General features: G+C 51.5%; 8 protein-coding genes and 1 non-coding gene across 9 annotated transcripts; 3 read left to right on the top strand and 6 right to left on the bottom strand.

Annotated features, from left to right (window-relative positions):
- J4E87_009579 (uncharacterized protein) lies at positions 1-1659 on the bottom strand (the record flags this gene model as incomplete). The annotated part of the gene is made up of 3 exons (XM_049381154.1): positions 1-357; positions 407-1242; positions 1290-1659. 3 exons carry the CDS (start codon positions 1657-1659, stop codon positions 1-3), a joined length of 1563 nt encoding a protein of 520 aa, XP_049229180.1.
- A 763-nt stretch (positions 1660-2422) lies between these two features.
- J4E87_009578 (uncharacterized protein) lies at positions 2423-3523 on the top strand (the record flags this gene model as incomplete). The annotated part of the gene is made up of 3 exons (XM_049381153.1): positions 2423-2660; positions 2725-2982; positions 3033-3523. The coding sequence occupies 3 exons, from the start codon at positions 2423-2425 to the stop codon at positions 3521-3523; spliced, it is 987 nt and encodes a 328-aa protein (XP_049229179.1).
- Positions 3524-3708: 185 nt separating this feature from the next.
- Positions 3709-6037, bottom strand: J4E87_009577 (uncharacterized protein; the record flags this gene model as incomplete). The annotated part of the gene is made up of 2 exons (XM_049381152.1): positions 3709-5520; positions 5573-6037. The coding sequence occupies 2 exons, from the start codon at positions 6035-6037 to the stop codon at positions 3709-3711; spliced, it is 2277 nt and encodes a 758-aa protein (XP_049229178.1).
- Positions 6038-6287: 250 nt separating this feature from the next.
- J4E87_009576 (uncharacterized protein) lies at positions 6288-7656 on the top strand (the record flags this gene model as incomplete). The annotated part of the gene is made up of 2 exons (XM_049381151.1): positions 6288-6376; positions 6423-7656. The coding sequence occupies 2 exons, from the start codon at positions 6288-6290 to the stop codon at positions 7654-7656; spliced, it is 1323 nt and encodes a 440-aa protein (XP_049229177.1).
- A 1499-nt stretch (positions 7657-9155) lies between these two features.
- J4E87_009575 (uncharacterized protein) lies at positions 9156-12359 on the bottom strand (the record flags this gene model as incomplete). The annotated part of the gene is made up of 7 exons (XM_049381150.1): positions 9156-9382; positions 9436-9707; positions 9749-9971; positions 10021-10242; positions 10290-10587; positions 10635-11789; positions 11847-12359. 7 exons carry the CDS (start codon positions 12357-12359, stop codon positions 9156-9158), a joined length of 2910 nt encoding a protein of 969 aa, XP_049229176.1.
- Positions 12360-15266: 2907 nt separating this feature from the next.
- On the bottom strand, positions 15267-16773 carry J4E87_009574 (uncharacterized protein; the record flags this gene model as incomplete). Its single annotated transcript, XM_049381149.1, has 3 exons — positions 15267-15863; positions 15914-16546; positions 16594-16773. 3 exons carry the CDS (start codon positions 16771-16773, stop codon positions 15267-15269), a joined length of 1410 nt encoding a protein of 469 aa, XP_049229175.1.
- Positions 16774-17282: 509 nt separating this feature from the next.
- J4E87_009573 (uncharacterized protein) lies at positions 17283-18700 on the bottom strand (the record flags this gene model as incomplete). The annotated part of the gene is made up of 3 exons (XM_049381148.1): positions 17283-18339; positions 18390-18563; positions 18615-18700. The coding sequence occupies 3 exons, from the start codon at positions 18698-18700 to the stop codon at positions 17283-17285; spliced, it is 1317 nt and encodes a 438-aa protein (XP_049229174.1).
- Positions 18701-19390: 690 nt separating this feature from the next.
- On the top strand, positions 19391-19499 carry J4E87_009572. Its single transcript has one exon. It is a non-coding gene; the product is annotated as a tRNA-Glu (tRNA).
- Positions 19500-21668: 2169 nt separating this feature from the next.
- On the bottom strand, positions 21669-23622 carry J4E87_009571 (uncharacterized protein; the record flags this gene model as incomplete). The annotated part of the gene is made up of 5 exons (XM_049381147.1): positions 21669-21738; positions 21790-22469; positions 22519-22691; positions 22742-23176; positions 23535-23622. 5 exons carry the CDS (start codon positions 23620-23622, stop codon positions 21669-21671), a joined length of 1446 nt encoding a protein of 481 aa, XP_049229173.1.
- Between the last annotated feature and the right edge of the window lie 1024 nt (positions 23623-24646).

Below are 24646 nucleotides of genomic sequence, written 5' to 3'. Positions count from 1 at the left end.
TTAGTCGTCCTTCTTCGATTCCGGTGCCGGGTCATCCTCGTCGTCCTTGGACTTCTTCTTTTCCTCCTTCTTCTTGCGGTCCTTCTTGAGTGCTTCCTGGACTTTCTCGTCCTTCTCTTCTTGCAGTTCGTCCCACTCAACATCGTACTCGTTGGCAACAGCCTTGATCTCCTTGCGAAGCGCATTTCCATCTTCAATCAGGACTTCCCACTTGCGCAAATCGAAATTATGTTGCGCGTACAACTTCTGCTGTCGGCGGGATACAGTGAAGTTCATGGCAGACCGGTAGCTGACTTCGCGGTTGTGGTAGAGGAACCATACGTAACCTCCAATAAGGGTGGAGAGACCGACAAGGTACTGTTCAAAATGTCAGATAATCCCAGATTCAAGTTGTGACCAAACTTACCGTGACGGGTTCCATGACATCCCAGCCCAGCTCTGTCTGGAAGGTGAGGTAGTACACAACGCACCACCATCCAGCGATGCCGACGAAACCAGCCCTTGCAACGTTCTTTGCCGCCGCCTGTGCCAGATCGTCGCACTCCTTCTTCACACTCGCCATCTCACTGATCTTCTTGGACGTCTTGCGCAGACGCATTCGTAGATAGTAGGTCCTGTCTTTGAAGCTGGGCACACCAACCCGGATCTCCTCTGGCGCACCTTCAATCTCAATGGCGAATTCCTGCCCTCGAGCAGCATCGCGGATGAAGTCGCCAATCTCGGTGGATGAAGACCATCGCACAAACTTGCGCTCGCCTTGCTTGTCTGCTGGTGCTTCCTGGCCTTGTCCGGAGTACGACTCGACGCCTCCCTTGCCAGGCCCACCTCGCAGCTGCTCAGCTTGTTCAGGTGTCTTCCGATCCTGGCTGTTGAGCTTCCCTGTTTTCTGGACTTTTCCATCGATACGGATCTCGTCGACCTGTTCAAAGTCCTCCTCGCCGTCTTTCTCGCTGAGACTCTCGCTTTCGTTACTGACTGGTGTGCTTTCCACTTCCTCCGGCTCGGCGTCATGCTGCATTGAGTCCTCGGCGCGGAAGTAGACATTCGGCTGGCGATCACGGCCCTCCTTGTCCTTGATTGTGGGTAGCTCGGCTTGTATCAGGCGTTCGAGGTAGGAGATGGGCTGTTGTGGGTGGACGAGGAGTGCTAGAGGTTCAACATCCTTGCGATCGGTGTTCATATCGCTCGTCGTAAGTGGCAGAATGATCTTAAGCATCCGCGACGGGGTAGTGAGAAGTTTACCTGTCTCTTGTTAGTGATGAAGTCCTCATACAACAAGAGAGGCATACCCTTGGTCATGGCTCCAGCGCTCCTCTGTCGCGCGACAGGCGGCAGGTCGCTTCCTTCCCTGTGCCATGGTGTTCGTATTTGCTTGCCCTTGTCTTCCTTCAGTTTCTTTGCGAAGTGGTCCTTCTCTTCCTGTGTGATGTTCTCATTGAGGTCTGCCGCAGGCCGCGCATTGGAGTTGCTGTAGTCTCCATACTTGTCAGTCTCCTTGTCCAGGCCTCTGGGCTTGGTCGCATAGCATCGGAATTGGGAGGATGCCCTAAGCTGTATTGATATGCGTGGAGAGTTGCGTGTGAATAGTGGTGCGCATCGAGCGGTCGGGAATGTTGAGGCGCGTGGGAGCGAGGCCAGCGCTGACAGTCGGTGCCTCATTGTCGGCACAAGGATGATGCAATGGCCGGGGAGATCGGATCGCGGCGTAATACACGGAGACGCGAAGACGTAGTTGTGTCGACATTTCAACAGGAGACACACGCGACAAGCAGGGTTCCGGCATCCACATCTTGGGCGACGTCATTGCTGGTAATGAGTGGCTTGAAGCTGTGGCTGCGTGGCTGGAGGTCCTCATCAACATCGATGTGCTAGCTGCGATCTTCCAACATATCTCACCTCTACCTAGACGATGCAACTCACACTTCTCAGATACACTTGCCGTAATACTAATAAATACTTTCGTAAGCTATTCGATCGTAAGAATTACCTGTGAGATTGGCACAAACAAGATGTCGATACTTCAAACTATTGATGTGGATGTGAGTCGCAACATCGGCGGTAACGGACATAACGCCTCTGAGTACGCCAATCGAAACAACTATGTGGACATCACGTCAGATTCTTCACCGACAAAATTCCGTTCTTGTTAGGAGTACGTGAGGATCAGGAGTACGTGAGGCATGAGGGTAACGCGGCTTTAGCGGAGATACTCGACTCAACATCACTTATCCACGAAGTTGCATGGGTCCGCTAATGCAACTGGCTGACACTCTCGAAGTCTGTATCACCGAACATATTCCAAGTTGCTTTGCGTGAATATATAAGACAGACCTCTGTGGGCAAGTCTTACCTTATCAAACCAGCTCAATAACTTCCACTTCTACTCAGAACGTCTCGTCTCTACGCAGCCAACTCTATCAAAATGGTCAAGACCTTCCAGTTCCAGGACATCCAAGTCCCATCTCCAGGTTTTGGTTGCATGGGCCTCAGTCATGGACTGGGTAGCAACCTCAGCCTTGAACAAGCCGAGCCCGTTCTTCTCAAAGCCATTGAACTCGGTTGCACTTTCTGGGATACTGCCGTCGTGTACCAGGCTGGTGTGAACGAAAAGCTTCTAGGAGACTTCATCCGAAAGCACAACGTTCGTGACAAGGTGTTCAGTAAGTTCTCCTAATTAGAGATTAAGATCTCGTACTGGCAGTATCGCTGATAGCCTATGTCCAGTTGCCTCAAAGTGTGGCGTTGCATGCTTCGATGGCGAGTCAGGCGTAACCAACAGCCCAGCTCATATCAAGAAGTACATCGACGGCACGATCGAAAGACTAGGTTTCACACCCGACCTCTACTACCTCCACCGCATCGACCCGAATACCCCCCTAGAAGAATCAATCCCCGCCCTCGACGAATGTCGCAAGGCAGGCAAAACCAAGTACATCGGTCTTTCAGAGTGCTCAGCCAAAACACTCCGAAAAGCAAACTCAAGTACACCACCCCCAACCTATCAATCTTCCACCTACTAACCCCAACGCAAGTCGCCAAAATCCACGCCATCCAAGCCGAATACTCCGCCTTCGAAACCCTCCACGAAACCGACTCCCTCATCGCCACCGCCGCTGAACTCTCCATCTCCTACATCGCGTACTCACCCCTCGGCCACGGCTGGCTCGTCGACAACTTCGATTACGCGTCGCCCGACGACTTTGCGCCTGACGACTTCCGGCGGACCGTCCCGAAATTCCAAGGCGAGAACTTCTATCGCAATAAAGCGATTGTCGAGGAGATTAAGAAGTTGGCGAGGAAGAAGGGGTGCTCGACGAGTCAGATTGCGTTGGCTTGGGTGGCGAGCCAGGGGATGATGCCGATTCCGGGGACGACGAAGGTGGGGCGGTTGGAGGAGAATTGGGGGAGTAGGGATGTGGAGTTGAGTGAGGAGGAGATGGCGGAGATGAGGAGGATTGTGGATCAGGCGAAGCCGGAGGGGGAGAGGTATGGGGAGGCGCATCGGGCTTGGGTTGGGCATTAAGACTCGGGGGAGGTGATGAGATGAGCTTCTCCTACACATGGATTGTCAGACCTGCGAAATTTGTAAAGATAGCCGCCATGTGGGCTGCGCTGAGGGTATATACGAACGTCCCATCCAATCCTGCGAAGCGCCATTCTAAAAATTGGCTCAATACTGTCAAATACCAAAGCCATGAATCTCCTTCACTACCGACTCCGATACGTGTCCAAAAACTTCAACCTCTCCACAATCCCACCCCACCCATCCAACGTATGTTTTTTCTCCAATAACGCTAATTGATATCCATCACCACCCTCAACCGCCTCATCATCTTCTTTACTCCATATACCCCTTTCCATCGGTAGAGGCTTTCCGACCTTCCATGCATCGAGTACTTTTTCAGCCAAGTCAGGACGTAGACTTGTACGTTTGAGTGCTTGGCTGATGAATTCGTCGGACCATTTTTGCTCGTTTAGCTCGGTGTAGAAATCGATGATTTCGTCGCCAGTGAGAGGTGGGTCGGGGTCTTCTTCGCCTGTGGATGAGGTGGAAGGTGCGGGGGATGAGGATATGAGCAGTGGTTGAGGGGGATTCTGTGAGTAGAGGGTTTGATCTGGGTCTTCTTCTTCGCCTTCTTCTTGAAGGGAGCGGCGGAACTCTTCCATGGATTGCGTTGTCGATGCGTCGGATGGTGGTTGTTCGGGTGGTGATGAGAACCGCTGCGGTTGGCGAGGGTTCATGTTGGGGACGAAGTCTTGTGGTCTTGAGGACGTGTCTTGTGTCGGCGACGATAGGATGGCTTGAGTCTCGAAATTAGAAATCTTTTGTCGGGTGGCACGCGGTGTGGGTGTATTTGAGGGAAGATCATCGCCAGATACCGAGTCTTGTTCTCGTGGCGGTGAGAGTGGGTGTAGCTCATCAATGTCAGGGAAATCATCTGACTCTATGCTTCTCACCTCTTCTTCTTTTAGATCTTCGTCGATGTTCACGATGGTAGCATCTTCATCCAGTGCATCGGGTTCTTGAGACCGGATTTGCTCTTGCATCAACTCCTCGGCATCTTCTGACGTCGAATTAGTCTGGGAACTCGCAGCGGAAGATATCTCCACGGGCTGGTTCTGCGTGCCCTCGGCTTTGATCGGTTGCATTGGCTCTTCCTGGGTAGGCGTCGCGCTTCCGCTCTTCCGACGTTTGGTGGGAGGAGCTAGTTCTTCCCCATCTTCCTGCTTCACAAAGTTGTCTTCCCGTAATCGCTTAGTGTACCTGGCAAGCTGTTCATCATAGAAGTTCGGAGATTCTTGGCGAGCGGTGGATGATGACGGCATCTTAGGCTCTGATGCGATCTTCGGTGGGTTTCGGTTTTGCAGTAATTCCTCAGAGTACGCTCCCTCAGAGGCTGGCGGCTGTACCGGCTCCACTTCATCTCGTGTTGTTGGAGGAGGATATGGCACTGTTTCGTCTGGTTTGTCGATCTCTGCTAGATGCTGACTGAGCGCCTGACTCCGCCTTGCCTTTTCGGCATCGTGCTTTTGTTCCATCTTCTTTCTGATCTTGTCCCTTTTTGATACCGGATCGCGCAACCACTGTGGACGGACTACCTTCTCGTAATACTGCCGCCACTGCTCGGCAGTTTGGTTCCCCTGATTCTCAGCCCACCCATCCCAAGCTGAGATCCAGTCGTCTTGTCCTTCCACGCCATCGATGATCGCTACAAAAGCATAGCACTCCAGCCAGTCGTCTGTGCTGAACATAACTTCTAACTCTTCCACACTATAGTCGCGGTTTGCTTTTGCTTTGCCCTTGTTATCGAGATTGGTCGCACTCGGAGCCTGTTCTGTTTTAGGTGTTTGCTGTTCTGTAGGCTTGGAGGGGGCTGGAACTGGGGGCATACGTTCGTTGGACTGATCGGAAGGAGGAGACGGAGGAGCGTTGTCAGGTATCGTGAAAGCCGAGAGCGGACGTTTGCTAAGTGTCTTGACCCATCGGTCGCGCCATGACTGCCATGTATGCCGCGGGTACTGTCGTTCGTTAGCGACCACTACCACGCGCGTTTTCTTTGTTGGCGCATACTTTGGCTTCGAGCTGCTTGTATAGCTCGTTCCCGCTGATGGAAGCGCCTTTCGATTGAGCGTCGCGCACCCATTTGGAGAGTATCCTATCTTCCTCTGCTGTGTACGATGTCCTTCCGCTCTTCGTTGGTTGGTGGATGGAACCAGCCTCTCGCGCCTCACCTAGCGGCGGTCCGGCTGTGTAGTCCTCGGGATCTTGGAGTTCTCCCTCCTTGATGGACTTTTCTATGAATTCGTACGATGTTGATCCGGGAGGACAGTCTCTCCGAGCGTGGTCGACGATGAGGTAGTCTGCCTTCTTCTCCAACGCAACGATCTCTCCGCCGTTGGCTTTGATATCGTCCAGCAGCCGTTTGCGTGACGCTACGCGCTGCGCAACCCAGAACTTCTTGCCAGCGAATAATTGACCGCCTGATGCGAAATCGAAGTCCTCAGCGACGTCGGTGTATACGGTCGGCCCAGCCATGGTGGGGTGGTATTGTCGGATTATGGTGGTGATGAATGACGCGTTGGCTCAGGCGCGACGCGTGCTCACATGGGATGCATGATTCACGCGGGGTCGCTTAGCCTCCGCGGCTGCTCAGCCCTATCCGACGCTTGCGCTGTCACCTCTGTGAACTGACAGACAGAGCGCGACGTGATGCCATAGAGCTTCGATCCGCGTCTTCATTCTGTTCCGCCATGCCTAGTGTCGCAGTCTGCAGGTCTCTTTCACCATGACCGTCGCCCGCACCATCATCATCTTCACCATCACAGTGTCGCTGGTGACTTTTGTAGCTTTCTTCGGACGACTCCCGGCTTTTAGGTATCTACGCTCCTCGTCCTCGCATCATTCATTCTAACGTTCCCAGAAACACGCCTATAGGCTTCCTCAACCGCCTCTTCCTCATCCACATCCCTTCCGCATTCCGAAAGCTCGATCTTGCGCTCACCAATGGCCGCATCACCAATGGCGGCTCCCGCCTGGGCAACTACCTCATGCACGACAAGCACCCGCTGGTCGTCATCTTCTTCCTCGGCCTCGTAACCGCATGCGCGACGCTGTTCCTGCCCACCGTTTGGCACCTCATCCGACCGCATCACAAGCTCCTAGCCTTCGTTCTGCTGCCGCAGCCGTACATCTTCCTATATCTCAGTGCGAAAAGCAACAGCCAGACATACATCACCACGCTCAATCATGCCGAGCAGATGCGACACTACCCATATGATCGGGTGCTGTATTATCCGGGCACGCCGTGCCGGACGTGCAAGTTCTTGAAGCCGGCGCGGAGCAAGCATTGCAGCATATGCAAGACATGCGTGTCGAGGATGGACCATCATTGCATATGGGTTAACAATTGCCTAGGACGGGGCAACTACAAGTGGTTCCTAGCCCTGTTGCTATCCACGGGCATACTGATAGCTTACGGCGCATACCTGGCTTACTACAGCCTTTCACCGTTGGTCCACAGACACTACTTGAAGTACGAAGGATGGTATAGATACAGCCCTAAGCAAGGCGTAAACACGAAGAGCTGGTTCGGGTACTTTGACCGGAAGACTCACTACTTCCTTATCTACGCGACCATCTACCTCGACATGGGCGGTGTGCGAGGGTCCGGAGTCGGACTGCTGGCTCTCCTCACATGGCCGCTTCCGTTGGGTCTGCTCGCATACCACATCTACTTGATCTGGGCTGGCATGACCACAAACGAGAGTGCCAAGTGGGCAGACTGGCGAGATGACATGGCCGATGGCGTCGTTTTCCTGGGCCATAGGCGGGAGGATACCATGCAAGAATATCGATCAGCAGCACCTGCACGGGAACACACACATGCCTCCGCGCATTCTTCTTCGTCAACGTCACCCTTCCCGACTCCTCCGGAAACCCCGCCAGAAGACGAAGAGCCGCCAACAACATGGCCGCTGGAAAGCAGACACATTCTCATCCGCACGCGAAATGGTCAACCGCCTAAAACACTTCCGAGCCGCATACAGTCAGTAGCTAGAGAAGATAGCTTCGAGCGCGTGTGGAATCTGGCGGCGGTGGAAAATGTGTATGATCTGGGCTTCTGGGATAACATTGTTGAGGTGTTGTCGAACTGATGTATATTTCAAGTCAAATTTTTTTACCACAATGATAAACATTTTCATGGATTCCAGCATGGCCCATTTTTGAACTTTTGTCCTTGGGTCTATAAATTGCTCCTCGAACCTGCCACAACCCATCTTCATTCCCACCTTCACAAAAACAGCGTTCGAAATGACATTCACGTTCGACCCATGACCTTCTCTTTTAAAATCTAAATGCTGAAACACATCGCGCATGTTCTTGCGGCATTCTGAGCGCTGGCTTTAGACAGTTTTGAGGAAATGTTTCGCATTTTCGATGTCTCAACGGCGACAGAAGGATACTTCGACGTACTCGCAGCTACGCGGTGGATCAACATCTCGCACATGAATAGTCTTTGGACTTTTCCGGGCTTCCTTGCCTGATTTGCGCACATCTGCTATCTCTCATAGCCATCACGTCACATTTCAAAATTGGCTGGAGGATTGCACATGTTCTTGTCTTCCGTCTCGAGCCCAAAAGACTGCCGGGCGTCGGAGCTCTGACGCGAGTATAAATATCTACTTCGCCGCTGCCTTCAAGCTCTGTACTTCCACCACAACTTCAATGTTCGTGTTTCCAAAAGACTACAAAAGTATTTCCATGTGCGCGAGTCTGGCTTGCGCTTTCGATGTCTTCAAAATACAGGAACTCCCATACATGTCTCGAGACTCCAAAAGAGCTTCCTGAAAAGATGATGTTTGCGGAACTACCAAAACAAAAACCTACAGGGTCCATGTGTGTCGTCGTGCAACAGTATCAAAACGTAGCCGATGAGTTGCCATGTCGGTTTAGAGAAGAGGTGTATAAAGACCGTTCATTCCGCCTTCCTGGACCACCCGTCACTCTTTCTCCAACACCAAAAACTACATTCTCAAGTATCAACGAAATGCTTTCATGTGTGAAAGTTTTGCTTCCTCTTTCAGAAAACCCAAAACGGACGAGCTAAAGTACTATGTTCTGAGAAGTTGAGGACAGTCGCAAAAAGACCCGGTGTATATCACGCATTATCCAAAACGAAAAGCTAAAGTGTTTGGTGTGATGAGTGTGCTGTGGTCTCACAACCAGAAGAACCAACTATGACAGAAATGCGTGCTCGGAAAATAGCATGAGTGGTGTACGAAAGAGATGCGATGATCTACCTCACAAATTCCAGCCATGCAAGGGTATAAATACCTTTTGGATGTGCGCATCTTGTCTCTTCAACTACACCTCGAATCACAATATCAAATCGAATTCGATACATGGGTATGTTTTTTGCGCTGCGATTTGCAGCTGGTGCGTATCTAAAAGAGTTCTTGGAGAACTGTATGCGATCAAAGTATGACGGGACCAAGTCATGTACTGCTTCTCGGTTATTGACACCTGCGACGAGTTGGTTTTGAGCTTGCCATGAAGTGGAACTAAGGGAGGAACTCAGTTCCATTTGAGAAGCCATGAGAGTAGATATTGATGACTAAAAAGCAGGGACTAAGTACTTTCGCGCTACCCAGATTTAAGTCGCGGTCTTCGCTGGTGTGCTTGGAAACTTGTCCTCGCGATTCCCATGTCTGAAAGCCCATGTCGATTCGTCCATACCGTTATGCGCAGCAGTCATGTATTTGCGGAAAGCCGAAGACATCTGCACGACTTGTCTGAGGCGGCCCTCAGTCACCTTGGGTGGCTTTCCACTCTTGTCCTTCTTGGCTTCAAAGACCGCTAGGGCGACGGCGGTTTGGAAGGCTACGGTACGACTCGTCAGTCACACGTTTCAGTATACGCATCAAGCGACTCACCATTTCGAATTTCGCGTCCGTTCCACTCTAGCTCCTGTACCTCTCTGCTCTTGACATAGCTCTTTGCGTCGTATTCGTAGAGTATTTCTCGTCCGCCACGCTCGTGATCATCGCGGAGCTTCCTGAACATATTGTCCCATATCTTGCCACGCGAGTCGTTCGTTAGCTTGTCATACCCAAGTGAGAGATGGATGCGCGACATAAAGGCCTCGTCGAATTGACCAACGCGATTCGTCGTCAAGAAAAATATGCCTTCGAAATAATCGAGAGCTCTGAGAAATACTGGAATGACAATTAGCGACCGTCAGCAGACGCAGAGGTGAAAAGCTTGCCTGATACGATGCTGTTCCGTCTCAGGTCATGTATCGTTCGCTGCTCGAGATACACGTCTGCTTCGTCCAGTAGCACTATAGCGCCCCAGTCACTAGCATCTTTGAAGAAGCGGAGAAGACTCCTTTCCAACGCTTCAGGCTCATGGCCCAAGTCAGCTGCAGTGATGCTAAGGAGCGGTCGTCGCGTATACTCTGCAACGGTTTCTGGGATACGTTAGTCGTTGTAAACCGACAACACGATACGGTAACACACCAGCTGTGAGCGTTTTGCCAGTTCCAGGAGGCCCGTGCAACAGTATGATCTGCCCCTCGCCTTTTCCACGTATGAAGTCCCCACTGAACCGATCGGGGTCGCTATCTGTATAGACCTGGGCCATGGCCTTGATCAACTCTTTGTTGTTGTGATCTATGACCAGTCTGTCGATCGCTGTTTCGACCAGCTCAGGCTCTTCCAAGCCTTCGACAGCTAGCAAGTCTAGTGTACAGTAAGCAACTTTAGGGCGACAAAGATGGCGAACATACCATAAGTGCGCTCTTTCAGCATGAAGGCATAAACATGCGATGCCATAAGCATGTATTGATGGTCAGAGATCAGATCAGGGCTCTTTGGCTGAATCATATAATAATCGCTGAATCGTTCCTTGTCGTGAGTCTCTTGCGATGTCTTCAACTCTTCACATTGGTGGCATTCGCAGCTTGCCACGCGAATAGATGCTTTTATGTAGGTTGTGAAATTCATCGGTCTATGGTGGGCATCGCTCAAGTCGCAAGAAATCCAGGGCGTCTTCTCGTGTGCAACAACAACACGTGCTCGTTTGTACTGCATACAGTCAGTTGTTTATATCGTAGGCGTTATGATGTAGCTACCTCTACACCCTTTGCTAAGCCCCGGCCAGAGTACTGCAAGAAGCTTGGTTGGCTCGTGTATTTGAGATACCTCTTGCCTCGTTCTGTCAACTCCTGCTTGAGTTTACCGTCGTCGAAGTTGTCGTTGTACTCAACGGGAAATACGGGCAGACTTTTCACCTCCCTCTCGTTGTCGAAAACTGGAACACGTACATGTCGAACCTCGGGAAATGCGTGTGTTCCATCACACGCCAGGTTCCATACGGATACTTCGTAGTCGCGATTGATCGCTTTTCCATCGACCTGAGTGACGCCTCCGCTGACTGCATGCACGATATACGCGTTCATAAGTCCATCTTCTTCACGCACATACACATCAGTACCCGGTTTTAGGAGTAACCAACATGATGCGAAAGTGGTGACTGACACCTTTTCGCGGCGGGCAGAGGCATATTTCTCGAAGGGTATATCTCGCTGCAAGCTCAGATAGTCAAGAATTAAGTCAATGTGACAGTCTGCCCTCTCGTTGAAAGCTGCGGGGTGCTGAGCACGTAAGTAGCTCTCACCAGCCCGGTATCTTATCAGATCGTCCATGTGATGGTAAAGATCCTTGAATGGGTAGTTGAACTCGCCCATACCTACACCGAACTCCTCTCCATGAGGAGATTCTGACGCGTATTCGATGACCGACTTGAGTATGTTCAGTAGATATGACGAATTGATCTTCAGGCTAATCTCTTTCACTTGATCGAGAGGCCCCAGCTTAGCTCTCGCTTGCGCATCGGCGTCCTTCTCATTTGCCCGGTAACGTGGGGTCTGGATGGTCCTCAATTCTTCCAGTGCGGGCATCGCTGTATCACCATGGATAGTATCTACCTCCATTGGGGCGTCATATGCACGCTCGTCAACGAAACATCCATTCCTGTCTTTTGGACTGACTTCCAAATAGGTGACGGTATACCGCAATTGATCTCGGTAATCCAGTGGAGGCTGTTTTGGGACGAGAGAGGAGTGCACCGAGAATACGACCTGCATTCCGTGTTGGACAACCGAGTCCCACGTTTCAGAGGAGATCAAGCCATGGTCTAGCTTCAGAATATTGATGTTGTTCCAGTTTATGTCGTTCAGTGCATCGTGGTCGTTGCGGTAATACGTCTTTAGTAACACTAAGACCACCTGGTATACTGAGTCAGGCGTGCAACACGAAATTTATAGAAAATGCGATCTTCATACCTCCCATGAGTAACACGCTATCCAAGGAATGACATAGACGGCCGAATCCCCAAATCTTGCGCTGATATGCCGAGGTACACCCGTCGACAAGTCGAAGCACGGTTCATTCTTCGTCCCAGCTTCGGTGGCAGCCTGGATAGCTCTGTTGACATGATCCATCGGAGCTTCAAATGTGATATCGTCATCGGATTCTTGTTCGTTGGTGTCGTGATCCTCTTCGCCTAGATCCTCGGTTACTTCTTCGGCTTCCTCGTCCTGATAGTTCGCATTTCCAGCACTGTTGTTTTCGGAGCAGGCTTCCATGACTTCTTCGGACTGGCTGTTGCATTGTTGGATATCGTCAGTAGTATCACCGCTGCGGAGTTTCGGTCGGTCGTGCTTCGGGGTTTTGGAATGGTTGTCAGCAGTAGACTCGTATCCACCGACTGCGACGAGAACAGATTCCGGGCTAGACTTTCTTGGTGGCTCAGCACAGGCGTTGGAAGGAAGCGAGCTGGGCTTGGCCGTTGCCATGATGGACAAGAGGAGAAGCGTGGTGTCGTGAATGATCCAAATCTAATGAATTCGTGGTCGCAGTTGAGCCAAGGTTGGCCCATCAGGAACCTGCCGCCGCTTGGGCTTTTCCGAGTAGTTTTCGTAACCGGTCAGCCTAAATTAGATAGGCATGCGTAGTTATACGGGAGAATGCATGACGCGGGCAGTGGACGAGGACAAAGAAACGGATGCTACATGAGGCCCCGTCAACCTAACTCAGATCAGCGCTTGTATCACGATAATATCAAACTGTACCTCTTGTTCAACAATGAAGCCACGTACGTCGTGACCAGTGTATAGGTATCGAGAGTGTTACTGCTTCTCAGCTGTGAAGCCACGCGGGCCATTGCAGGTTTTGTGACCCTTTGTTGAGGTTGCAAGGGTGCAAGTGAGGCGCAGGGTTTCAGCAAGCCTTTGGATCTTCTGCCTGCATCATAACTAGCTGACCTGATCTCCGTAGGTTCGTAGTCAAATACCAAAGTCAGCAGATGGCGTCGGATACTGTTTCTCATCGGATCGAAGCTGAGAATCTTGAAGGACAAACGCTGGTGCGGCGATTTACAAACAAGCTGCGAGGGGAGTCGACCCTCGAGCTTGCGACCATTAGCGTACAGCATGCGCAGGACGCTGCAGAGAAGCAGATGTTCGAGGCTCAGGTACGGGCGCTATACAAAGACGACGAGAAAGAGTAAGCTTGTCTTCTTTTCGTGTATCTGCTGGTACTGATAGAGTTAGCGATTTTGCCTTCCATACTATCGAAACGGAGAGACTTGCACTTCTTGAGACCTGCAAATTGTTCGAGATCCCAGAACCACCGTCGCGATTAGCAAAACTCGGATTGAAACGCAAAGCGGCTCGGACGAGAGCCAATGAGGCAATCCAGGGAATGGCCACCCATGGATTCGATGACTTGTGCAACTACGTTCGTGATCTTGAAAGCACATGGAGGAGCAAAGAAGGATTGGTACGATAGCCAGATAAACTGCGCAGTAATGCTCACCTTACTAATTATACCAACAAGTTCGCTCGTCGATTTCGTGGCCTCTGCCGAGGACTGGAAGCGCACAAGAACGTGTTCACAATCTTCCCATCGCACAACAGCTACGCCTCTGTGCTTTCTGGTAGCCTTATGCTCATCATTGAGGCTGCTGTCAACCACGACGAGATTGCCGACTGCCTTTCAGAGTATGTCATTCACATAACCGAGATAGCAGTTCATACAGCAGATCTTGTGCTGTTGGTGCGGACACGCCGGATGCGCGAACTGTATTCCAGACTTTACGCGCAAGTCTTCCTCTTCTATCGCGAGGCTATGCAATGGTATATGGAGTCGCAGCCGGCCCGCTTTTTTAAAAGTTTCAACAGCAAGATAAAGCAAGGATACGAACAAGCGATAGCAAAAATCGAGAGGGAAGTGACGATGATGTATAGGGTAGCGCAGACTGCGGAACTGGCCAACTCGTTGGTGATGAGTGCGGAGCAGAAGCGAAGCGGTGAACGCTTGCTTCTTCAGCTACAGCAAAACTCGGAGCTCTCTGACTTGTATGACATAGGACGGAACTCACATGACTTGCTTTTAAGTGGGCACAAGAGATCTTGTATCGAATTCGGGGCTGAAGGAAATGATCATAAAAAGGAGGAGCTCGCACATACTGATGATTCCAGGGCGGCAGGGCAAGCCGCGCTGGATGACAGCTTGGTAAATCGAACAGAATCGAGGTACCTCGTTCCTGGTCTAGAGGACTTCTGTGTAGGGACCGAAGGTCGTTCGCTTTGTGTCGATAACAAATGCTGGGTATCTGAGGTCCAAAGAACGTGCAAACACCAGGCTTGGGAGGATGCAGAAGCCGGGTCCTCTACACTCTGGGTGTCAGACCCAGAAGTGTCGCATAGTGGCATATCCTGCTCTCGCGCGTTCGCGATGAACATATTAGCTGCAGCGTGGGAAGCGGGATTACCAACAGTTTCGCATTTCTGCGAGAGACCTCGGACTGCGACACATGTAGCGGACCGAGAATTGGAGAAAGTCGGTCTGATCGGGCTGATGTACAGCTTGATATCTCAGCTGTTGCAATTTCAATTCGACGAAGACACTTTCGAAGCGTCTCAGGACGCGCTACGTAGATTGGACGGTTCGGATAAAAGCTGGCCGACAGCTCTTGAGTTGTTCTCAGCACTTTTGGCAGCGACTCCACACCTCAGCATATGTGCCATTGACAGCCTCAACGACCTCGCGTTTGGAGCAGGTGCGCAGTGGTGCGATGCTTTCCTAGGAGTGCTGTTCGAGCACCAGAAGTCATCAGCGGGCATCTTCAGAATTCTGCTTACTACTACTGGGCAATCGCGGGTGCTGCAGGATCATGTGAAGGTTTCAGATCGAGTGTTCACCCAGACAGAAGCGCGAGAAGTGATCCGAGGTGGGCGTTGGTACACAAGTTTAGAAAAGTGAGGTGGTTGGACGCGTGTTGTTCGCGTTGGAAGGTTCACTGGCGCGAACTCGTGCCTCGGCGATGGAGGCTTGGCAGCCATGGGAACATGAGGTCATCCACATTATTCAGATTTCAGTCATGCGCTGTATTTCTACATCCATCGTGGGTGGTTACTTTTTACTTTCGATGTGTTCGTCTGACCATCTATGCGCTTGCTTCTAGCCCTCCATTTTCTACACATATGGCAAACGTGCCTACAACGAGTCCGAGCCAAAGGCGCGTTCTCCTATAATTGGTAGGCGTGTCATCCCTAGGTACATGTAGCCTACAAAGCGCTTCCTCGGTCTTCCTCATTAGGTTCGTGGTTCATCATCTCGGGCATCTACATGTGTCCTTCTAATCCTTACTCCAGTATTCAGGTCCAGGTAAAATACACGCCTGGTCAGACAGAAACCCATTAGTCAAAGTCGATAAGGTCCCCGATATCGTCGAATGGCCGGAGATCTTCCATCTTGGTCGGTGCAGCCAGCCTAGCTTTGTTCTTCACTTTGTCATTCGATGGGGCCACCCAGCCAGCGACCTTAAGATCCATCCCGTGCATCGAAGCGGGCATTATACATCCCCTAACCTTATTGCCTGCTACAGCGCATTTTTCGCTCTGGCAGACGTGTCCGTGGAAACAATTTGAAGATCTGCAAAGGCCACCCTTTTTGCATGGGTGGCGAATCACTTGGTACTGCAGCGCCCTGTATGCTTCGGGTTCCAACACGCCGTGGTAGTATCGACATTTTGCGATGGTGCAAGAGTTGCCTAGATGGTGTTGGTTGCACAGCTTATCCCGTTTGTAGTGCGCCTTGTAGATATCGATCTCCGCTGCAGGTGGCTTTGGCACATAAATGTCGATGCGCTGCTCTGCCGCATTCACGGGTAGGTGGCCGTCAATGTAGCAGGATGGCAACTTGCCTTCGTATAACGTAGCCCCCACAGTCTCGAGATCTCCACTGACATCGATGAGACTGGTGGAAGTACTTGTGTTGCTCGTGGAACGTGCTTTCTGAGACATGGTTAGTGTAAACTTATGGCATAATGAAGAACTGAACGCACTGCAGCGGTATCAGCCATGGGAGACTCTGTCGTAGTGTCAATCTGCGTTGTACCTCCAGCCTGGACCTGACCAATCAATGGTATAGAGAACACATTGCCGAATGTCACAACAGGAAACCCCAGCTCACTTAACCCGCCAGTATTGCTCGTGCCACGCACAAGTGTTACCTTCTTAGCCTGGCCGCGATAGGGATATAGTGCTCGGCGGTACAGAGACGAGCCCACGGCGGCAAAGAAAACGTGTTTGCAGTTCGGGTCGGCCATGTAAAACTTGAAGTTTTCTACACCAGGCATGTCAGCACCAGATATCTCATGCAGGAAAAGAACTTTACCACTAATCTTTGTCGGTACATGACCCTCGTCGCCTGTGTCCACAAAGTCGAAGAAGGAAGAGACCTTGGAGAATTCGCCGAAGTGGAACCCAAGGGATCTAGGCTCCGGAGAAGTGAGCTTAGCTGCGGCAGCGCGGGTCGAGAGAGTCTTCAGGCAGGCGAAAATCTTGATGAAGATATGGTACCCGCTTCGTGCGACTGCGGGAAGTATGGCTGCAACCCTCTCACCCACGACATCACGAAGACGCTTCGCTGTCTCAGCTCCTCCTGACATCTTATTGCGGTATAGTTCATCAAGAAACTGCTGAAATGTCAGATCGTGATCATAACCAGCGATTTGTCACATACCTGGTGGCTTGTACCATCGATGAGAACCAGCACAATGGCATGACCGCCTGGGGCTCCAGCAGTGCTGACTGTACTCGCTTCTTCTACGCCCTCTAACGCAGTTTGAGTTGAGACAGACGCTGTAGTCACACTCTTTGCGGCGGCAAGAATGCGCTCGCTCGCTTCAATACACTTCTCCATGTATGCGCCGTGATCCGCCGTTGCAGTCTAGTAAAAGATTAGTTGTCAAATACCAAAAAGAGATGGAAAGTGGAAGACAATACCGCCAAAGACTTCTGCAGGGCTCGGCCCTCCGCGAGCAGGCCCTGAAGTTCAGCTTCCTGCTTTGGCGTGTCCATGCGCGCTGCTATTGCCGATTATCGAAAGGCGCAACGCGGTGTCAGAAGGTATTGAACAAGGTAGCTGACGAATAAAATTTGCGCGACCCTAGAGAAGGAAGAAGAAACCAGGCAGAAGCGGAATATTGAGACTAGGATATGATTTTCCCGAAACGGAATGAGCGCTAAAGAGCAAACGCTCAAAGTTCACCTTCACCTCAAGTAGTCGACGTGTCAAGAACCAGAAGGGACGTACTCTACCACTTGATGAAAAAGAGAATGTGCTTTTGACTCAGACTGGGGCCTGACATTGGTTCAGACTGGTCATTTGAACTTGTACTTTGTCATCGCGGCTCTTTCTCCTACACTCCTCTATGCGACCACATCATTAGCCTCCATCTCCCTCCGCTGCTCCTCTTTCTTCCCCAGCTTACCCGAGCTCTTGTGGATACCCTCAATCACCTGCTTGATCTCCTGCAAGAAGCGATCTACCTCCTTCTCCGTACCCACCGTTATCCTCAAGCAGCCCAGACATCCGTGCTCCTTGCCTCTGAACCGCACTACCACACCCTTCTCTTCCGCCAAGCCCTCATACACCGCGAGCGCCGTCTCGTTCGATGGCTTGCCACCTTGATCCGCCGGTGCATCGAGTATCTGGTAGAGCAAGAAGTTCGATTCTACGCCACCGTGGAGCTTTCCAATGCCAGGAATCTTGGGCAGCTCCTCGATCAGCCTGTCGCGCTGCTTGACGATGAGGTCCTTGTGGCTTTGCATGACTTGCAGGTGCTTCGGGCTGAGGGCGGCGCGCGCAATCTGGCTTGTTGGGTTGGGAATGTTGTAGGGTGCCTTCATGTTGTTGAGGATTTGGGCGATCGCTGGGTCTGCGAAGGCAGCGCCTAATCGAATGCCTGCGAGGCCGAACGCTTTCGAGAGTGTTTGCATGACCACCAGATTGGGCCACTCGGCTACCCATTCTGCTAGACTTGTTCCATCGGGCGCGAAGTCGATGTATGCCTCGTCCACGACTACAACACCGTTCCATGGGTGTTCTAGTATCTTTTGTACGTCCTCCTTCTTGAGCAGCTTTCCGGTCGGGTTGCCTGGCGAACACAGGTACGCCAACTTTATGCTCTTGTCCTCATCCATGGCCTTCAGTATCGCGGGAACGTCGAGATCGAAGCTTGGTGTTTGTAGGGGAATCTTGGCCAGCGCGACGTCGTTGACTTGCGCAGAAACGCTGTACATGCCGTATGTGGGTGGACATGTCAGAATCTTCTCCTTGCCGGGGACGCAGAAGGCGCGGATCAGGGCATCGATCGCTTCGTCGGAGCCGACACCAACGAAGAGGTTGGCGGGTGCTATGTTCTTGGAGGTATGGGTGTGGGTATTTCGGAGGTTGCAGAGGAGTTGCTTGAGTTCTTCTTGGTGGCTGCATGAGGTCATCAGCGTGTGCGATGCAAGCGGTCGCGGTGTACATACGGATCTGGGTATCGGTTCAGGCCAAGCAAATCGACATCAATCGCGGAAGATGAGTCTGAGGTGCCATTGACATTCGCGCCAGGCAGCTTGCCCTCGCCATTCAATTGTAGTCCCGGCCCGTATGCATTCTCGTTCGCGTCGAGGAGGATGTTGGTGCCGTCATCTTTGTAGTCGCTACGCGTCGTGAGCTGGGCACGGCGGTAAGAGTCATGGATATTCACCTACTCGCGCGCGCATCGGTACGGCTCCAATGCGAGAATGTTGGATCGCGCGCATTTCTGCAGATCGAATGCCGTGTTCTTTGCGACCATTGTGTATATGGTGGGCGGGTGGAAGAAGCTGGGAGTTGAAGTGGAGGACCGCTATGTCCAGTCGAAGTTGGTGTTCGCGGGGAACTTTTTGTTTCGCGGGCCGGGACGCGGCGATGTCGGGAGTCATCACATCATCGGAGAACTATTTTGATTGATCGAGCTTCGATACCAATTCATCGGAGCTAGTTCTCGGCGCAGGTAAATATGTCCATTTTCGGGTGAACTATTAACGTTTGGTGGGCGAGTATGCAGTCAAAGCTGTTGGTCGAATGATATATTACGTGAACTGTGGTACAAACTCTCAAGCCAGGAGGTCTTCACAAGCTGTTCATATTACGATCAGAATACAATAGAGATGACTGGTGTACTTCAGTAGGGTACCAAATATCCTGCGTAATCCGAAAATGTCTTGAGGACCTCCTCAGCCATGCGTCAACAGTGGCTTCGCAAACCACATACAACGTAGTACGCACCTAGGTCGTCCAATAGAATATATTACAAGTGCTGATAGTCTAGCCTCGGGTCTTTGTGGGTCTGTAATACATAGGCTTGATGCGAGTTAGTCAATCTTGGTCGAACTTTTCCCTGCCCGATTTCCTGACTCGCATCTTTTCGATCTTCTTCCCCAATCACGCCAGCTGTCAAAAACTCTCATTATATTGTTTCTATCCGCAGTCTCTTCCATCAATTTCCGATATGGTCTAGTGGCTAGGATTTGCCGCTCTCATCGCAGAGCAAGCTCGCAGCCTCACAGCAGCGCAGTGCCGGCAAGGCCCGGGTTCGATTCCCGGTGTCGGAAACAGTTTCTTTTTGCTGTTCTACAAGTTCTGAACAATCTAGAAACATACTAGATGTGTCTGGTTTGAATTAAATCATTTTTGCCAACTCAACGCACCCAGAACACCACCCCCACCAACTCAAACATACCTAAGATTCACCTAGACGTCCAGAGCGCCCTCTTCTTACCCCCAGCAAAGATTGGTATATTGGGGAATAATGGTGGTCGATTACTGTTGGGTTAAAGAAGCGAAAGTGCGGTCTGACAATGCAGCATCCTCTTGGTTCTCATCTTGGCCCCATTTTGACAGGCAGGCACATTATCTGAACGGTAAAATATCGCGTCTGCGATCCGCCAATTCCCTTTCGTCCAACACCTAGATGTAGTCACGAAAGCTTGCTCGCGCTTATTTCCAATATCCCGAAATGCCCAGCGAATTGCTGCGTCCCCTCCTCTCCACACCCAGGTATGCGTTATTGATCCCGTTCCCTCTGCGTACTATCCAATTCCACGGGCGGCCCCGGAATAATCCTCACGCTTGTTGAACCAGCTTCTACCGGCTGTGAAGTTCCGTCCGTCTCAGCTCTCCACTTCCCACCCATAAAGCGCTTCAGCCCTCTTGAGCTTCCTTCCATCTCCGGCACGTCTGGGTGCTGTCGATTTTGTCGTTGCTTTCGTCTTCGCCAAAGGTACAGGAGGACAACGATGCTGGATATGACGAATGCACCAATTCCGATGGCTATGCCGGCAATGGCTCCGGGGCTCATCATGGTGCTTTTGCGGTTAGAGTTGGTGCGCGGAGGTGCGGAGGTTGAATTTGTATCGTTCGACGAAGCCGAAGTTGTATCTCCGAGAGGGACTTTCAACACTGATGCGAGTGACAATGCATAATCACGGGGAAAAGCACCCATATCTTCAGAATTCCAGATAACTGTCAACGGGGCTGCTTGCGCTATACCGGACAGAAGTACAGTAGGCGCTTGCCTTAAGGTAGTGTTAATTCCAGTCGTCTCGGAAAGCTCATTAACATAACAGACTGATGTTACTAAATCAAGGGCGGAGATCGTAAGGTTTCCTTCACAGAGGTCGGTTAATGTAGTTGTGAAGGATGTGAGAGCCGTCATTGGGCTGGTGAAACGTTTTTCGCAGCTGGTGGACAGGACTCCAATAGTCATACCACTAGGTCAACGTAAGCCTGGGTAAGACTGCCTTGTACTCAAATGGGGTTGTTACCTATCACAACAGCGACCTATCCATTTCACAGAGTTCTGGTAATGCACCTCAAATATTCCACCCATAGTTTGACCAGCCGTGCACATTCCGGGGCTGTATGTTGGTTCTGCGTTGCCATACGGACGGCATTCGCGATCTTCCAGCCGATCTTCATTGTAAATATTCCATGTGTTGAAGATGACGACTGGATCAGAACTCAACTGGGTCCACCGAGTCGAGCAACCAGATGGTGGAGAAAACCAGCTCGTCAATAAGGGAATGTTCCCAGGACTGTAACCTCTCCATTGATCGAGATTCGTGGCGGTGCTTGTCACGATCAGATTCATAATTGCCGTCGTGAATCAAGCCATCGCAGAAACGTGAATGCAGAGACAATATATTAGAGCAACAGAAGAACGGGTCGGAAGACTGACTAGTAACAGAATGCTTATAGTAAACGACATGCTCTATGGCGGGCACCGAACATCCCCCAAGCTTACCGGCTAAAGTCCGTCACATGTTATTCAACAAATTGTGACGCAGTATCGGATCCAATCCGTCGGGACCGCTAAGACATCTACAGTGAAAAGAAACGCAAAACATTGAGATCGGTGTCCAAGAGGCAAAAGTGATGCAGTAGAAGCTCCGTTCCAGCCTTGTCATTCGTGCTGTGTTGTAGTGCTGACACCCAGTTAGTCCTTCGAGGAGATAAGACGGATGTAAGCCAACGCCCGACCGTAAGGATTATCTCATAATCCTTATTTGTTGCCACCGAATTAGCTGTTATGATAGACGTTGACAGGATTGCGGAGTTCATAGATATTGGAAAGCGGTGAAGGCTCGTCAAAATAGCAGGTTAGCAGCATACATGCTCACAGAATCGGTGCAAAGTGAAGATGATAACTTGTATTGAAGTCGGCATCGACTTCGTAATCCACACAGATCATCCATCTCACGCATGTCGCCTTCAACCCACATCTAGTTGGGGGCTCCGGTACCACGCGGCCTGTGGGCCACAGCGCGATGCCTTTGCGGCTCTTCCCTGTACCTATCAATTGTTAGCATAATCTCGCAATCCTACTTCTCGATGCTGACTTACTTCTTAACAATCCTCTCAATAGAATCCAATCCCTTCTCCAAAACATCCATCCGAGGTCCGTAGCTCAACCTAACAAAGTGATGACACGGCGAATCGAACAGATCCCTACGACGGCTAGGGTTCAAGTCGAAGAAAATACCGGGAACAACAATGACCTTCTCCTCAAGACAGGCCTGGAAGAAGTTCAAACCGTCGTTGATACCTTCAGGTAGGTTCGACAGATCGAGCCACAGGTAGAAGGTCGAGTTGGGCATGTACGGGAACTTGAAGCCGATTTCCTGGAGACGGCCAATGACGAAGTCGCGCTTGGTGCGGAAGTGCATTTGCAGAGCGCGCATCTCGTTGCGGACACGGGGTGGTGAGAGCATCTCTACGGCGGCTTCTTGGAAGGGCACGTTGCAGCCTCCATCGAGGTAGGAACCGCAGGAGCCGATGGCCTGGATGAACTCTTTGGGGCCGATAACCCATGCTACTCGCCAGCCAGGGAGACGGAAGCGCTTGGTGAGTCCGTCGATGATGAGAACATCGTCCTCGTCTACGTCTTCGACGTTGTCGGCAGCTGAGATGACGGTGCCGTCGCAGTTGGTGGTGTAGTTGTATCCGCAGTAGAATTCGTCCATGATCAGGGTTGCGCGGTCTCGGCAGATGTTCTGGATTTGTGCAAGTTCGGGGTTGGTGACCTAGTTTGAAGTCAGTGTATGCCTCATACAATAGAAATTATGTTCTAACCATTTGGCCAGTTGGGTTCCTCGGGTTTGATGTAAGGATGACAGAAGTACCGCGAGCGATTTCCTCAGCGATCTTGTCGGGAGACATGTGGTATTGGTCGGCCTCGCCCAGGGGAACGGGGATAGCAGCGATGTTTCGGAAGAGCGACAACATCTCGTTATACGCAGTGTAGTCTGTTCTCGTCAGCTGCAGCCAATATCCTACAATTCTCATCTAAACATACCAGGAATGAAGAAGCCCAAGTAGCAGTTACCCAACACAGCAGCGATACGGATCAAACCCGCACGTCCACCAGGCACAATACACACGTTTTCCCATGTGTACTGGCTCTTGCGCCACTTGCGGTGGTGCTCGTTGTATAGTGTCGCGACCGCTTCTCTCAGCGGCCTGATACCGGCAGTTGGGCCGTACTCTCTGCCATGAGCGCTGATATCGACCTCCTTCGGCCTCTCAAAGCAGCCTTTGATGCTGTCGTCGACTTCAGGCGCACCCTGACCTAGGTTTGCCCATTCCTCCGGGTGTTCGAGGAAACCGTGCTTGTAGGCTTGTTCGGATGTCCAGACGACACCTGTGGAGGCGCGCGTGGCGTCGAGACCGGCGTGTGGCTTGTGGCCTTCGTGCGACTGGCGGAATTGGCGATGGATAGAGGATCCGAGCTCTACGATATGTTAGCACTTTTGACCTTCAATACATCCTCCCAGTTTGTAAAGACCTGATTCGTGTCTGGTATGCGACATGGCTGCGAGAAACGGCACGGGGGGACAATGCGCGATAAGAAAAGCGGCTAAAAGGACTCAAGCAACTCCAACGAGACTCTCCAAGAAAGCGCAAAAGTTGGAGGAGGTCCGATAAGAACCTCTAGCGGTCAAGATCGGAACATCGAGAACCGAAAAGCTCCCAAAAGCCCATCTTAAGCAGCGCGCCCCCAATTTTCTCAGATCCACTTCCATTGGGTTGTACACCTCAGGAATGACGTAGTCACAGCAATCGGGAAGAACAAACGGGTATGTACGTACCACTCTCGCTAGGATCTTTGGAACTCGAGAAGCGCCTCTGCGAGAACGCGCCCTTGAGATGACTGACTTTGTCTGCCGAGAAAGACATCGTGTGTGTAGAGTTTGGTGGTTGCGCGAAATCAAGCTTTGCCTAGCTTTCGATGATGGAGGGGTGGGTGCGCAGATCTGCGTAGTGGGGTGTGGAAGGAAGAGGGCAAGTGGTATCAACAGAACAAAACAGAGCGAGCTTTGGAGAACGAGGGGCTCAAGAAGATCGATCGAGGGGAGGTTCAAGGGCCAGATAATATGTGTATGTAGGGTAGGTAAGGCGCATCGGCCCTTTATAACTCGCCGTACGAAGTAAACACGCGTGTCGTGGTGCCCTCTCGCACGCCAGGTAGGGCATCCACCCACAAACGCATGCATGCACGCATCCACAACTGCACATATGCGAGCTGCGTTGGTAGCTAGCCCAATCCCGTATGTAACATTCCTTCTTCCGCGTCTTGCTTCAGCCACCGGGGATAACACAGACATGCCTTGCGACGTTGCTCAGACAATCCCAATCCCTAATCAATTGCCTCACGGAGATGATGGAGGCTTACGTCTCGGATCGGCGCGTGCCTTTAGCCTCTAGATCAGAAAGGCCCTCATCCTGGGTTCACTTGTTCTTCACCGCTTGACGGTATACGTAGCGTACGGTAGTTAGTGCTGCCGACCGCGTCGAGGCCGATGTAAGAACTTAGTCCATGCCACATGGGACGGATATGCAGGTCGGCATTGGCGTGGAGAAGACGCCAGCCAGCCAGCCATGCAGTAACATCCCTCCAAATGTGTGGCCAAACAACCCCCTGTCAGCTTACGCCTCAGCACCGCCAGATGTCACAGCTGCAGCTCCAAATGTCATCACCGATATGAGGCTTGTAACACTGGTCGCTGATCCGCAGTTCCGTGGCGCCCAAAGGGAATAATGCCTCACCCAGCCACAGTTGCAGCCCTACGATCGTGGGCCCACTCATGTTTCCTGTCCGCGGTCCTGGCAGTCGGTTCATTGTCGACCCGAACATTTCCGATATATCTTCGTCTGAGAAACCACGCAAAAAAGACTTGAGACGAGTTTCAGCTTACGAACA

Source organism: Alternaria ethzedia (assembly GCF_023757985.1).
Source record: "Alternaria ethzedia strain BMP 0044 chromosome Unknown scaffold_36, whole genome shotgun sequence".
In the NCBI taxonomy this organism is placed as follows: Eukaryota; Fungi; Ascomycota; class Dothideomycetes; order Pleosporales; family Pleosporaceae; genus Alternaria; species Alternaria ethzedia.
Note: the sequence above shows the minus strand (reverse complement) of the source record. Positions and strands in the feature narration are given on the sequence as shown.